The following is a 16,122-nucleotide window of genomic DNA, read 5'->3' as shown; positions in this document are numbered from 1 at the left end:
AAAATATATGATGTGCATTTTATTAAGTACACGCTATCAATGTCTTTTTGTTTTGTTTTATATCATTTGTATCAAAAAACCAGTGTGTGAAACGTAAAAACTTTGGGCTACCTATTGAAAATCTATAGTCATTCTGGTTTGGTAGTATATTTTGAAAACCACATGTAACAAAACAACTATTCTGTACACATCGATTGAAGGTACCTTGGTCACATGTCCATTACATCAAAGTAACATACATCAAACTTATTTGCGTTATATCATGTGAAATAAAAAACAGAAATTTCATTGAATATATCTTTAATAGTTTTGATAAAATTAATATTAGCACAGATAAATTGTTGACTATCCATGGCATAAAATAAAATAATGTAGACTCTGTCTGCATACAGAGGAAAAAGATATATTTTTTTAAATATTGTTTATACACACAACTGGATCATACAGTAAAGAGGATTAAGTAACAGATGCTTGTAGTCTGTGCATTTCTGTGCAGTTAGTGTGTACAAAAATACTCACAATGTAACTTCCCTTTTTTGAAATATAACATGAAATGAGTTATGCCTTTTACCAAAATCTGATTTCGATCACATTTATTTTCTATGCAATTTATTATGAATACATCTACAAACATATACATTATCCCAAATACATTATGTTTCATCATTTGATTTATTGCATAATAATTCTTTTTAGATTGTACAGTCCTGTGTATGTATTCTTACATATTATAAGCTCAAAGCACTGTAATCTCCTTTTGGTAAATCCTTGTCCTATAGAAAATCACTTTGAATAGATCTGGAAATTGAATATCAAATACTGTCCCCAACTGGTCTGCAGACAGCCTTTATGATTGTGATTGAAACTAGGGGCGTGTTTGGTAGACAAAACGCTTTTGGGCATTTCAAAACGTTTTGTTCATGAATGACTAATTGTCACGGGCAACCTGGGACAAAGGAAGGCGGAAGAGTGAGGTGACTCGATCTTCAAAGGCCAAGCGCATGGAGCTCAGGCTGTTAGTTTTGTTTACAAATACAAACAAAAACATAAACCAATAAATGAGTAGATAAATAAATGATAAACAAACAAACAAACACTACCCCCCCCCCCCCCCCCCCCGAATAGTCGCCAATGACTATGGGGGGGGGGGGGGTAGTATCTGTTTGTTTGTTGGTTGGTTTGTTGGTGTTTATTCACTTATTTATCTACTCATATATCGGTTTATTTGTTTATGTTTTTGTTTGTTTACTTGTTTATCTATTTGTTTGTTTGTTTGTTTGTTTACTTATTTGTTTGTTTGTTTATATTTGTAAACAAAACTAACTGAGCCTGTGCTTCCTGTGGTGCAACATGCATAATACTGTCCAGAAGAGGGTCAGGTCACCCTGGCCAAACAATGACAAAACATTTTGGCTACCGAATGCACCCTAGGTGTACTCATAATGCTAAAACTCTTCCACTGATGATTTCAACTTGATTTGAAAGAACTTAACACACAAAAGAAAATTGAACAATGTTACGTACATTACATACCATAAAGATGGTAAGTGAGCAATTCAAAGTCTAGACTGACAAGTTTAAAAAAATAAATAATAAAATTAACTTTGGCACTCTTCTCTCATTGGTATTTTGTAATAAAGTCTCCAATTCCCTCATCAACTTAACATAAAAACATTTGCAGTTACAGTGACATTTACTTTGATGATAACCTTCAGCTGTATATTTTCTTAAATACAATCAGGGTCATCAATTTTAAAGAACGTTTACAGTTAAAACGGGAAGTGTTTGCCTGTCGACTGTATGCAGCATATACATTTTATGATCAAAACTGATGATTTGGCATGTTCAAGTTGTTGCTTTACTGGATTCATAACACTTACTGTTGAACACATCAGAATAAACTGATTTTCATCTCACGGCAGATATCTCATGAGATCCCGTGTGAGCCATTTCGCCCTTAGTAGCCAGGTGAGGGTGGTCAAGCTGAAAGAGTCAAACACTTAGCAACACTAGTACATGTACTATTGTTCTCAATATCATCTCACATGGCCTCGGCAAAAGTTTGACCGCGATCAAATGTTTGACGCTAGGCATATTTCGTGATATCTGCAACGACACATAAAATCCCTTATTGTGACAGAGGAGAGCATTTTAGACTCTCCTCAATAAAAATCATGCTTCAGCAGTAAATGTGTTTTTATCTATCAAGTAAACCAACATCCGTAACTTGCCAAATCCTCAACTTTAATGTAAAATATGTTACACAGTCTTCTGGTGAACACTTCCTGTTTCAGTTTGTCAATACTTTAAAAAAATTCAGTTGCTTGTTTTATAGAAAATCTAAATACATTAAAAATAAATTCAAACAAGAGTATATATTTTCACTTGAGAGTGCATGCCAGAACATGCCATTTATATTTATTTTAAAAATCAATATATGCCAGGTTACTTTTCATGTGTAAATAAAACTATGTATTCTACAAAATCCATTACTTAAACACAGACACTGTATCAATACTTACCCAACCATTTAGTCAGTAAAGGATTTGGAGACAGTGGCAAAGTTTCCCTTATTCCATCATCATGCTGTTATCTTTGGTACACCACCGTAATACATCACTACATATACATAATCCACTTTAATATTTGCATGAGCCTGACTAGCACGGTTTTCTGTGATTCCTATAAATACCAACATATACCTGTAGTGCATATAATCTCCTTCACCGTCAAAATGTTATACAAATTGTTGTACACTTGTAGCAAAGAATGAAACAATGAGGAAGGAACGGTGCATTGAAAACTTCCGTTTTCTGTAATTATGACTCAAAGAATATTTATGTAAAACTGGAAATTCAATTGTTTTGGCCATTTCTTATGCCTCACTTACAAAAATGTAGAAATTGATAAGTAAGATCCACAACAGCGAATTCGTCAGTCTACACTAGTATTTTTTTAAATTGTCAATAATAACATAGATAACCCTTTGATGTTTTATGACAGACTAGATAGCAATCATAATCCATATTTAACCAAATGCATATGTAACCACTTAAGTTTTAATACAAATTATTATAATGATCGCTAAATAACAGTTAATGCTTTAGAATTTACAATAATATGTCCTGTTCAGCAGATCAAATGAAAATAACCTAACACTAGCACTATCCATCAAGCTCACAATACAAACTATTATGTTTGGCGGTTTCCCAATTTTATGCAATTTATCACTCTGGATTTCTGTTTTTATTTTCACCTTTTTTTTACTCATATTGGGAAGTGTTGCTACATTTAATCATTTCTCACTGCCTGTACACAATTTTTCAAACATATGTAAATGAATAAAATCATAATTTTTCAGTAATAGTTGACAAAATGACCAATAATGCAAATGTATGACATTCAAATTGGAAAGTAAATTTGCTCATTGCAATTTTGTAAAAAGTTAAAGATGACATGGTGAGGAAAATGGTAGTCTGTAACTGAGCCCTAAGTTTCAACTAATGTTCTTGTACATAAATTGCATTACCAGTAAATACACACAAGCATGGCTTGAATCTTCAAAAAGCTTCACACCTTGACAAGCTTTTCAATGAAACTTGATTCAAGTTGCAATTGTACAAATTGAGAAAACACAATATAACTATAACTCGAACAAATTTGAGTAAAATGTAGTGAAAGATGGTGAAATATGTTCAAAAAGGCTTGAATATTGAGACTTTGGTGTTTGCTTGAAAACTGTGACTTGGGTGTTTCCTTGGAAACTGAGACTGGGTGTTTCCTTGGAAACTGAGACTAGTTTTCTTTTGGACAGTAAAATATAGTTACTTTGGAATGGTAAAGTGGAATGAATGTGACAGTTTGGAGCTATGGACCTTGATCAGATAATGATTTAATTATTAAGCATTGATGTCAGTTTTGCCAGTTTTGCAGAGAGACATTGACACCAAATAATTAAATCATTGCATGATCAAGGTCCGTAGCAGAAAGATCAAAACATTGCATTCGTTGCCAATTTACTGTTCCAAATTCACTATATTTTACTGTCCTATTGATTCTTGGAACCATGAACAATATATTCTCCAGGTTTTCTTTTGACTGTTTGATAATGTCATGTTTATATCATGATATACAAACTTATGGCAAGGGCACATGATAAACCTGATTCAACACAGTTTAGTACTACACATGTAGCAGTTAGAGTGGTAAAAGTACTAGCAGTTAGAATGCTACAAGTAAATCTCCATGTAAAACTCAAGTAACCAACACAGAACACAAAGTTAGACTGTTCCCATTTTATATATGTGCATAAAATATAAGACAAGATTATTAAAGATAAGTAAAGTATAGACTCAACAAAAAAACATGATCTCATACTTAAAGCAAAGATCATTTTAGCTTAATTCAATGTCCTTTATCATGAGTGAGTTGTCAAGAATTTCTGACATGTTACCCAACATGCAATGCTCTATTCTAAAATCTGACTCCCTAGCAATGTAAGCAAAATACTATTTCGAGTGTTGAGCATTTGGCAACCTAGGAGTACCACCATGAACACTAGTACATCACATGTACAAATAATACTAAGACACAAATAAAATAAAGTATCCATAATTTGCTATAGTTCTTCTAAATTTTCTACTTTACAAGAGAAAAAAATTACTTGCGATAATGTAAACTGGCCTGTCATCTCATCTATGACACATATCTAGCTTGTCTTGGCTTTTAATACATACTCAAAAACAAAAGTAAACAGTGAAGGCTGATAGAGGGCCCCCTCTGCAATGCGATTACATTCATAATTGTCAAAGTATCCATGTCTGTTACTTGACGTCTTCCCCCTTGGCAGCTTCTGTAGATTTAACATCTGACTTGTCTTTCGTACCAGATGGGACTTCCTTTGACAGTTTTTCGGTAAAGTATTTGAAAATAGAGTCTATACACTTGTGGGATGTTTCTTCATGTTTCTTTGTACCTGAGAGTACAATATAAAGGATATGAGAAAAAAGGAAACAATGAAAAAGTTAAATTAATATTCAGATGGTCCATCAAATTTATATACCCAACATTTCTATCTTTATACAAACATGTACATCCATCCAATGGTCCATACCAATATGCAATACTAAACAACACCGACCATGCTCTATTGTAAATCAGTTAGCTGAAAGAGAGGTTTCCAACATCACAACTTTTCTTATTTTTTATGACAATTCACAAAGTTTTTATTATCCTTAGTCAAACTTATCACTGCAATAAAAAATAAGTGTTTTACAGAATGTATGATGTGACTTCACAAACTTCACAACATTTCGTTCTGCAAACAATGAAGAAAATACTCAATTTCTACATCCACAAACACACACTGCCATGCACCATATAGAAACTGATGTGTCAGGCTGCAGATGTACACACACACCAGACTATACGCTTGTGTACACACATATACATACACCCAGACATTGTGGGATGCGCTAACAAATGCAAACATAGACACTCACACTTACACACATGAATATATAAATAAGCACATACATATTCATATATGATAACATACATACATACATACATACATACATATGCACGCACGCACGCACAAATGCATGCACGCACACACACACGCACACATGCACACACATACATACATACACACATACATACATAAATACATACATACCTCATTACCACCTGCATGGCTACCTGCAAACACTCTAAAGACTGACATGGACAAAGAGACACACGAAGACAGAGTAAGCAGAGTATTACATGCATGTACACATCTAGGTGATCTAGAATTACAAACCTGCTGATAATTTAGGAACTTCAAGCATTGTATTGGTAACAGGTGTGTCAATTTCTTGATCTGAGGTAACCCAGTTCACAGCATTCTGTAGGGGAATAACATAGTTGTCTTTTAAATGTTAGACATTTACCACGGAAACTAGAGTTTCAAGGGATGCATTACTTTCATTTATGATTCAAAATTTGGTCGCTCTACTTGTACGTAAAATTTAGTAGGAAGGTTTGCATAGTAACTATGGTTAAAAGTTTATTATTGTTTTACACAGGGGTTTTGTTTCAGGGGAAAAGACACACGACAGTGAAGCTACTGAAAATAAATTCATGATGAAACTTTAGATTTTTATTATCCAACATGAAACATGTGAATTAAACTTACGTATAATATGCATATTTGGAGAGATTATCAGAGAAATGGTGATTTTTATTACATGCTGTATCAATGGTCAGATTATTCTCCAAGTTGTAACAATACAGTGAAATTGATAGTGTAGGAATTTAACAATTAAAACATTACCTTGATGAACCAATTGATGACAGGATCATTTGCTTCCTGTAAATGTAAGCTGTGAATAGAATCTGTCATTGCTACAGCTGTCACTTTCTGGTAGAAGGCTTTCTCTCTTGATATACACTGAAAGAATAAATAAAGTGATTTCTTCCATTTAAAAAGCAAATTGTCAATGCAAGGATAATTTGGGCATGCATTGAATTTATTCTGATTATCACATTTGTAAGAAAAAAGTTCACTTTGCAGTATCTACTTTAGTATACCATGCACAAGCCAAGTTGAACAAAAAATATGGCATTTATACCCTAGTTGTTCTTTGTCATGACAATGCATGTCGATGTTATTGGTTCTGTTGTGTGTGAAATATGAGTCAAAGCATTCAAAATTGCCATTACTTTCCCCGATTTTTCTTTGATATTACTGGCGCTGGTATAATTATGTTATTCTCCAATATTTTTCTTCATTCAGCCAGAAAATACTCATGACCTAAGGGTTTTGTTACTACTAATCTAGTGACTTGAAGTAGCATAGCACTTAGGTCACTCGTATTTTCCTTAGCTGAATGATCCTGTCTCATAATTTAGTCTCCAGACTCAGAGGATAAACTCTTCACAGAGGTAATCTCCCTAATTATATTATTAGATATACTAACAGTCCACAATGAAAAGAAATGGATTAAGCCATAGTCCATGTCAGTTTTAAATGACAGAGGTACAAAATCTAGATAAGTCTACATCCAGATAGGGATTATATCTTATTTTATTTCTTGAATTAGCTTCTTAAATCTCATCTATCTTATTTCTTACTATCTGTGCAGACATGCATGGCCTGTAATACTTAAAGCTATATAAAATACACTTAGAGGATACACGATATATTTCTTATATAGTTTGCACTGGTAGCCTACTGGATTATGCATAGAGTAGAGCATGTAGAACAATTGGCAGATATATCTGTACAAAACTGTTGTCTGTAAAACTACATGTGTTTTAATTCATCAATTAGAAATTATAGTATTCTACAATAAATTAAAAAAGTCAAGGTTACCATTGACAGTCAAGTAAAAACCTGCCTACTGGTATCTAAACTAACTGTAATCTTTATGGCCACAGTATTAGTAGAGTTTTAAGGGTTAAAGTTGTAATAAACCTTATATCATATATGGCTGTGTGTCAAACACTTTTCCAAAGTGTTACAAATGTATAAACCACACTTATAAAGTTGTTGAAAATCAGATATCATCCTTCCTTCAAACATATACTGTTACAGACAATACTTTCCTTACTTTATGAAAGGATAGGATTAAGTGAGATTAAGATTAAAATTTTGGTGACACAGTTGTGGTCTTTTAGGACCAACTTTTTCTATAGCTTAAGACTATTTTTACACCCAAATGTTAATGCTAATTCAGTATGGCATGAAAGTAAAGAAGTACAATACAATCCAAGAGATGCACCATGCATATTACCACGGTATAGAGAAAAGACTTACCAAACTAGTTACACAGAGTCCTCCATAACTGTGTGCAACTATAACAATCTGTTTGGCTTTACTTCTTATCACAAAGTTATCCCACACATAACGAGTATGGTTTTCTGCTGTCTGGTTCTCCTGGTAACAAAAAAAATAATTCTCTTCAAACGAATATTTTTATATTCATAATACGGGTGACCCCTTTTTAACTAGTTTACAATAATATTACAAAAAAATGATGATGCAATCGGCCAGTCTGAGAATTGAAAAGAAACAAGTTTTAAAAGGCAAGTGTGTGTCTACGTGGTGATGGGGTTTTAATTCACAAATATATTTTTAGTACTCTATATGCCTTAGGGTTATTTCAAGAAATATCAATTGTAATGAGCAGAACTATTTCATTTATTCAGTTGTATGTATTCAGACACAACATGGCATCGAGACCGTACTGGTAGTTGTATGTAATTTATGCATATCAATATCGCTATGGAAACAATATGCATATTTAGATACAGAGGTATTAACATTACTTACTCTTATTCCCTTTCTTTCTTCCTTTCTTTGGTAATTTTCATTGCCATTTAGAATAATCAATCCATACCCCTCCTGTCATTGTCATGAAAAAAAAACAAATATAACAAACATTTAATAAATAAATTACTATTTCACTGAAGCTAAAAATATTGGAACAATGATTGTAGACTGAAGCTTTGTCCTTCATCATCACTTACATGACAAATGTATGGAGCAGTGCTATGGAAGGACATTTCTCTATTACAGAAAAAAAAATGTTTGACTATTCAAGAATTCTGACTCCATTCCTTGGATGAAGTTTTATTTGTTGTCAGGTGGCTGGTCACATGCTGGTCATGTGACTTGAAGGAATTATATCACATTATTACTGAGGTCTAAGTACATCAAATGAAACTCTGGTTATGATTGGTGTCTTTTTTAATGTTTGTCACTGAGGGTGCACATACTTCTTTAGGTAGATACTCTAAACCTGGAAATTTTCGCTAAAGACTTATTTGCGCTAATTTTGCTGGAAAACAAAAACGCAAAAATAAGTACTGACTAAAACGCCTTTTTGCACATGAACACAATGTACCTGTCTGGTAATAAGAGACAATTGGTCTTTGAGAACTTGCTGAAGACTGTAAAATTGCAAAATATTGTAGTAGTGAAAACATCTAGGTTTATGGTATTACACTTAACAAACATCTTTGATCTATCATCTAGTGTTGTTTTACTCTAGTTCAAGATGCCTACGACTGTATACATCACTTACGTTCATACATTTTACTTACTTATCACATATATATAGCCAAACCACTGTCATATCTGTATTGTGCAGCTGGCAAGTCTCAATCAGTCATGAAATGTAATGACCAACAGCTTTTAGGCTCTTAGCAAGGAAACATTCAAAAACATAGCTCATAATTATCCCATAGACAGTGTCTACGATTATCCCTATGAATTGACACAAATTTTAATGCCCTACTTAAAAGGAACTCTTTTTTCATGAATAGAGTCTGGCTTTAAATGGTTAGATCTATCAAATTCCAGTGGTAAGTTTCTTACATTCATTGCACGTTTAATGTATGGTATCTGTGTACCACTTTCCATGTTTTGATTGATGATTAGACTTCTTGCCCATTGACCAGCTCTAACAACACCACTGCCATGGATTAACAACATCACTTTGTCAGTATTACTTAAAGCATCATCACTCATGAATATAAAACTTTTGGGTTCCTCCTCTGTGGCATCAACCTAAAAGAACAAAAGACAAGGCAAGTACTTTGATATAAAGCATGTGAGAAACTTACTGTGGTGTATGTATCACATGATACAATGTGTAAGATTTCTTGAATATTACATATTTAGGAAATCACTGTTTGGTACAGTTTTTAACAGGCATATATATGTACATACATTCATGCATGAACATGCATGCATGTATGTATGTAAATACATACAAAAAATGTACATACATACACACATAAACCATAGACAGTCTCCCCTCTACTGTCTATGCATAAACACACAGCACACACACACACACACACACACACACACACACACACACACACACACACACACACACAAACACATACCTACATACATACATACATACATACATACATACATACATACATACATACATACATACATACATACATACAGACAGACAGACAGACACAGACAGACAGACAGACAGACAGACATACATACATACATACGTATATGTTATAACTGTGTAGTCTTTTGTGTTCTGTATTTTAACAACTGTTTTGCTTTAGTTAGAAATTAAATACATGATGTTATCAATTTGAAGTATATAACAATAGACTAAGTGATAGAGTTACCATAGTAACACTTACAGGGATGACATGTCTTTTCAGCTGTAGGTCATCTAGTTTTTTGTATACAATTTCCGTGATAATCTGTAGGAGAAATAAAATAAGAAAATGACTGAATCTATCTAATGTGAAACAATTGGATGTTATCCCCAATATTTTTCTTCTTTCAGCCAAAGAAAATACAAGTGACCTAAGGGGCCTTTTATGAGTCTAGTGACTCATAGTGACAACCCTTAGATCATGAGTATTTTCCAGTTGAATGAAGACAAATATTGGAGCATAACATAGTTATACCAGTGACAGTAATATCAAAGAAAAAAGTAATTGCAATTTTGAACGTTTGAACTCATATTTCGAACACAGCAGAACCAGTGACGTAGACACATGTTGTCATGATATAGACACCTGTTGTCGTGACGTAGAACAACCAGAGTATATATTCCATATTTTTTGTTCAACTATTTTTTGTGCATGATATAATCTATAATACAAGACAATAAACTTGTCTCTTTATCTACAACTGACAGCAAAGATGTCATTCAATTTACAGTGTCAAATATTTAGTGATGTGTTACATGTATATACATTTTATATCACCAGAAATATCTAAACAACGGAAAGCAAATCTGTGATGTAAAACTTTTAATCAACAATTTCTTAATCCTATTTCTCCCAACTAGTAATTGCTTGTTTACAAACAATACCCCCTGGGGAGAAACACGATGTCTCAAATCTTAACAAAGTAATAGATAATACATTATTTTCCTGAGACTTCTGAATAGAGTTGCAACATGGTTGTCTTGCATAAAGCTAAATTCTGATAAATCAATGCAAATATCAATTGAGAGAAAGTGATCAATCTTTTATCCTTGCATTGTGGGTTTTTCTCTACAACATAATTTACACTTCATTATAATTAACAAAAGTTGATCAATTACCTCTCCTATAGCCTCGTATCTCTTTTGATTATATAAATGGTCGTCTTTTTTCACAAAAAATTCAAATTTGTCTCCAGTCTTGATATCTCTCAATTCACCATCTAACAAGAAATATCATGTAGCATTAAAATTCAAAATATTACATAAAGCTAAACAGTGGACCAGGTGCAAAACATTGTGGTATGTATGATACATAAACAGTGGTGCAGCAAATTGTGGTATGCATGATACATACTGTAAACAGTGGTGCAGCACATTGTGGTATGTATAATACATAAACAGTGGTGCAGCAAATTGTGGTATGTATGATACATAAACAGTGGTGCAGCACATTGTGGTATGTATGATACATAAACAGTGGTGCAGCACATTGTGGTATGTATGATACATAAACAGTGGTGCAGCACATTATGGTATGTATGATACATAAACAGTGGTGCAGCACATTGTGGTATGTATGATACATAAACAGTGGTGCAACACATTGTCAATTTGTGGTATGTATGATACATAAACAGTGGTGCAGAACATTGTGGTATGTATGATACATTAACAGTGGTGCAGCACATTGTGGTATGTATGATACATAAACAGTGATGCAGCACATTGTGGTATGTATGATACATTACCAGTGATGCAGCACATTGTGGTATGTATGATACATTAACAGTGGTGCAGCACATTGTGGTATGTATGATACATACTGTTAACAGTGGTGCAGCACATTGTGGTATGTATGATACATAAACAGTGGTGCAGCACATTGTGGTATGTATGATACATTAACAGTGGTGCAGCACATATGATACACTTTTTGAAGGTTTAACAAGAAATTTGTCCCTTGTTTTCAATCAAGAAGTCAATTCTTTTTCACCAATTGATTAATAAACCAATTTGTCAATCAATCAATCAATCAATCAATTAAAACAATTTCTAGAATGCCAGAGTCCAAATGTTTGATTTCTTCAATGGCACTGAAAAGGTCAATCAATGTTTCACTGAAAAATGTCTGCACTTTATTCTGGAAAATTTTTACTACGATTGCAATATTTCTGAATATGTAATGAGTTTTACACGTCATCTTCATTTACAAATAAAGAATACATCTCAAGAGAATTCAACAGTTACTATATATAATTTTATTTTAACTTTTGGTCAAATTTTTCTGGCAAGTACTTCCTATATTGACATCTACAATGTGTTTAAAATCTAGCCTATTGAAAGAATAGTGCAATATTATTAATTATCAACTATTCATTAGGGTAACATTAAACATTTGTTTCCTCCAGAGTCCAGGAACTGTGCCTCACCCCAAAAAAAAACAGTTTCCCCAGGGAAATAATTTGTATTTTGGTGACCCAAAACAAATGGAAACTGAAGAATGATGTTGACATCAGTGAACTTGTGGTATGTAAAATAGTACATCTGTTTCCTGTATTGTACGCAGAAACAATGTTCAGGAACAATTCCAAGAAGGTTTTGAATTATGATGACAAATGGTAACTTCAGTTATCTCAAAAAAGGCAATACAAACAAATCTTTTCCTTTTGTTAGCATTTTTGTTGTTCTCTTTGAACTTTTCTCATAAATGAATGCAAGTACATGTCTTTGAAAATTGCAAAATTCATGTTATTTACAGACTAGTGTCCCACTATTTCAAACAATTATGCATTGTTTCTGCTATGAAAAACACATACAAGTTACTTCACTGGTGATAATTTTGCAAATGATATTAACATTGCATGATCAACAGCATTTGACTCTATATTTACAGATAACAACACAACAAATAGATGAGGTGTGTTACAAATAGCGCCAGCAGTGGTGGTGGTGGTGGTGGTGGTACCATCATCATCATCCCCATCATCATCATCATCATCATCATCATCATCATCATCATCATCATCATCATCATCATCATCATCATCATCATCATCATCATCATGAATTTGAACATTACAATCTCAGACACAACATACCAGCTTTCACATCAATTTGGACCATTAACATGCGACGTAGTCAACAATCAAGTACACTTCACATATGACCAGCAATTAGTCTATGCGGTATGCTAATTAACATTTGACCATCAAATGGCAAATTCCTCCTTCCCTGATCTGCATATGGACAATGTGCACTAAATGATGATGATGATGATGATGATGATGATGATGATGATGATGATGATGATGACGACGACGACGACAACAACGATGATGACGACGATGACAACAATGACGACGACGACGATGATGATGATAATGATAATGATAATGGTGATGATGATATAAAATCCTTACCTTCATTGAAAGCATATCCAAATTCCTCTAAGGTAGATGGAAAAGTAAATGTTCTATTACGCTCAAGTTCCCTTTTCAGTTTTGTCATCTCATATGGTGTCATATCTTTTTTGACATCCTCATCTGTTTCATTACCAACCAGTTTACTTGCTCCTGCTCCCTCTCCTTCTACTTCATTTGTTTTATCTACTTTCTCATCTTTTTCTCCTTCTTTCTCTGGTATCTCTTTTTTGTCCACATCAGCAACATCACTTTTATTTTCATCATCTTTCCCTTCAGTTTTACTGTCATCTTGCTGGTCTAATTTCTGGCTTGCAGGTTCATCACTTTGATTAGGGGCCTCTTGTTGCAATTGTTGTGCCCCACCTTCAGCAGCATCTTCTGTTTTTTCATCTACATTTTCCTTTGCTTCATCTAGTACTAAAACAAAGTAAGCAATGGTTAGGTTGTCATGGATTTCAAGACACAGAATCTAGTTAGTATGTTCCTAGTACAGTATAATACAGCCCAGAGACTTAGCTCTCTCACTTGAGTATGTTGTGATAAGCCAGTATGTCGAGTTAGATAGCCAAGTCTCTGGACTAAGTGCATACTCATGTACCTTTTCCAATGCTAAACCAGTTACACCTCTATTTCATTTTCTCCTTCCGAAGAACTTCATTTCCACCCCCACCTCCACCCCCCAACACACACAGTAATATCATCAATCCGACCACTGAAATTTTCCAATATATCTCTCTACCCCACTACATACATACATACATACATACATACATACACACACACACACACAGACAGACAGACAGACAGACAGACATACATACATACATACATACATACATACATACATACATACATACATACATACATACATACATACATACATACATACATACATACATACATACATACATACATACATACATACATACATACATACATACATACATACATACATACATACATACATACATACATACATACATACATACATACATACATACATACATACATACATACATACATAGCGTTGGAGTTCAATGTTTACCTTGTTCAGACAATTCATTTCCTGTATCCATCTGTGAATTTTCTTCCTCCTTGTTTTCTTCAGGTAGTTCTTGTTTCTCCTCCCCATTCTTTACTACCTTTGGTACTGCTTGTTCTGTTTCCATAGGTTCAGCTTGTGGTGGAATTTCTTGTGACATCTGTTGTTCTTCTGCTCCTGTATTCTCGTTATCTGCCATCTTTGAATCCCTTATCACAATTATCACCTATACAGAGTTCATATTAAAAATACATACGATCAGTTTCATCATCACCAATGAAAATGTCCCGTCACATAGTTGAAAGTTATACTTTCATGTGCAACCAGGAAGTACTGGATCATGGTCTGTTTCATGCAAATAAATTATAAACATTCGTCAGCAACATATCTTTCTGTGTATTATTAGTAATGGAATTACACTGGCGTTGATGCGTCAGACAGATGGTGACCGGATGTGAAATATATACGTACGTCTAGGAGATGTCTCTTAGTATGGATGTTTTACATATTATAACCATGATTCTAGCACAGACATCTGTGATTCTAGTGAGACTAATACATCCATGGACTAGGATAACCTACGACAGATTGTGTTGATAACCGATGACAATATAGATTGTGCAATGATGGGAACTTTTAAAATTTTAATCATTACAATTTACAGTGTGTACATCTCCGATACGGTTATACATGTAGTATAGCAAGCAAAGTTTGCTGGTGCTAAAGGAATGAAATGTAATAAAAAAAGGTTCGACGATAACATACAGATTTGCACACGAAACTCGATAAAAACGGCCATCTGGACATTTATAAATTAAAATGAGTTACAAGAGACATTTCAAAGCTGGTGTACGACGCGACTAAGACAATACAGAGGGGACCGACACCTCCTCCAACAAGCTAGCAACACCGTAATTGCTAAAACATACCTACCTGATGAATGAAGAGAGCGAGAAGTATCGTAGTTGCAAATCTTTTCCACATGCGGAAGTAAGTTTGGGGATTCCCCAGTCCAGACTGCGCATTCTCAGTGTGATCGCGAGTATCTCTCCATGCAGCAGAGTCCCATTGTGAGATGAGTCTGGGTAACCGAGACTACAGTGTGTGTAGCATTGTGGGAAATGTGACTTAACGAGATAGTGGTATACTGGTAATTTTCCCAAGATGACCTCATCATGACCAGATGTTTCTCTTGCCTAATACATTCTATTTTTCGGAAAAAGCGTAATGTAAGAACTTTCATTGGGGTAGTTTAATCCCGGGGGTTTAATGTATTACATGTATCTGGGTTAGTAATAGTAAATGAACTACATTAAATAATATTTGATGAAAAAGATCTCAAGTTCAATGTATAGATTTATGTTTCACCTGTATTGCAATCTTACCGCAACCATAGATATTATCCTTTCCAAGATCTATGCTGCAACTAACAATGCAATGTCCATTATAAAGAAAGTAAAGCATTGCCATTACAATGTAAGTGTAAAGCATTGCCATTACAATGTAAGTGTAAACTTTGTTAGTGGTCTGAGGTGTAAAGCATTGCCATTACAATGTAAGTGTAACTTACTATTGCGTGTATTGCATCACGTCGGAACCAACAGTGTCTCTGTTATGTAATCTTTTTGTTAAAGTTGTTAATTCATGTCGGATTGTGTATTTGTAACTATGACCTAAAACTTTTATTTTCACA

At 33.9% G+C, this 16,122-nt stretch overlaps 1 protein-coding gene across 2 annotated transcripts; it reads right to left on the bottom strand.

Moving 5' to 3' along the window:
* Positions 1-344: 344 nt before the first annotated feature.
* On the bottom strand, positions 345-15,476 carry LOC144443457 (cotranscriptional regulator ARB2A-like). 2 transcript variants are annotated; one of them, XR_013481691.1, is made up of 12 exons: positions 15,363-15,476; positions 14,433-14,655; positions 13,385-13,804; positions 11,085-11,185; positions 10,168-10,230; positions 9,365-9,556; positions 8,318-8,389; positions 7,802-7,921; positions 6,317-6,433; positions 5,804-5,888; positions 2,523-4,975; positions 2,096-2,106 (listed from the first exon to the last, which is right to left on the bottom strand). XR_013481691.1 is itself a non-coding variant. In XM_078132936.1 (11 exons), the coding sequence occupies exons 1-11, from the start codon at positions 15,411-15,413 to the stop codon at positions 4,824-4,826; spliced, it is 1,596 nt and encodes a 531-aa protein (XP_077989062.1). In that variant the 5' UTR covers positions 15,414-15,476; the 3' UTR covers positions 345-4,823. The 2 variants fall into 2 exon arrangements, 1 of the variants encoding a protein (XP_077989062.1); XM_078132936.1 differs by having other exon boundaries at positions 345-4,975.
* Positions 15,477-16,122: the final 646 nt, after the last annotated feature.

The sequence above is a fragment of the Glandiceps talaboti genome, chromosome 12, assembly GCF_964340395.1.
Source record: "Glandiceps talaboti chromosome 12, keGlaTala1.1, whole genome shotgun sequence".
Lineage (NCBI taxonomy): Eukaryota > Metazoa > Hemichordata > Enteropneusta > Spengelidae > Glandiceps > Glandiceps talaboti.
Note: the sequence above shows the minus strand (reverse complement) of the source record. Positions and strands in the feature narration are given on the sequence as shown.

Coding starts and splice junctions, on each gene's coding strand:
- LOC144443457 (XM_078132936.1), bottom strand. CDS start 15,413: ATGTGGAAAAGATTTGCAACTACGATACTTCTCGCTCTCTTCATTCAT. Junction 11,186..13,384: donor TGGATATGCTTTCAATGAAG/GTAAGGATTTTA, acceptor ATTTCTTGTTAG/ATGGTGAATTGAGAGATATC. Junction 10,231..11,084: donor GATACGAGGCTATAGGAGAG/GTAATTGATCAA, acceptor TTTCTCCTACAG/ATTATCACGGAAATTGTATA.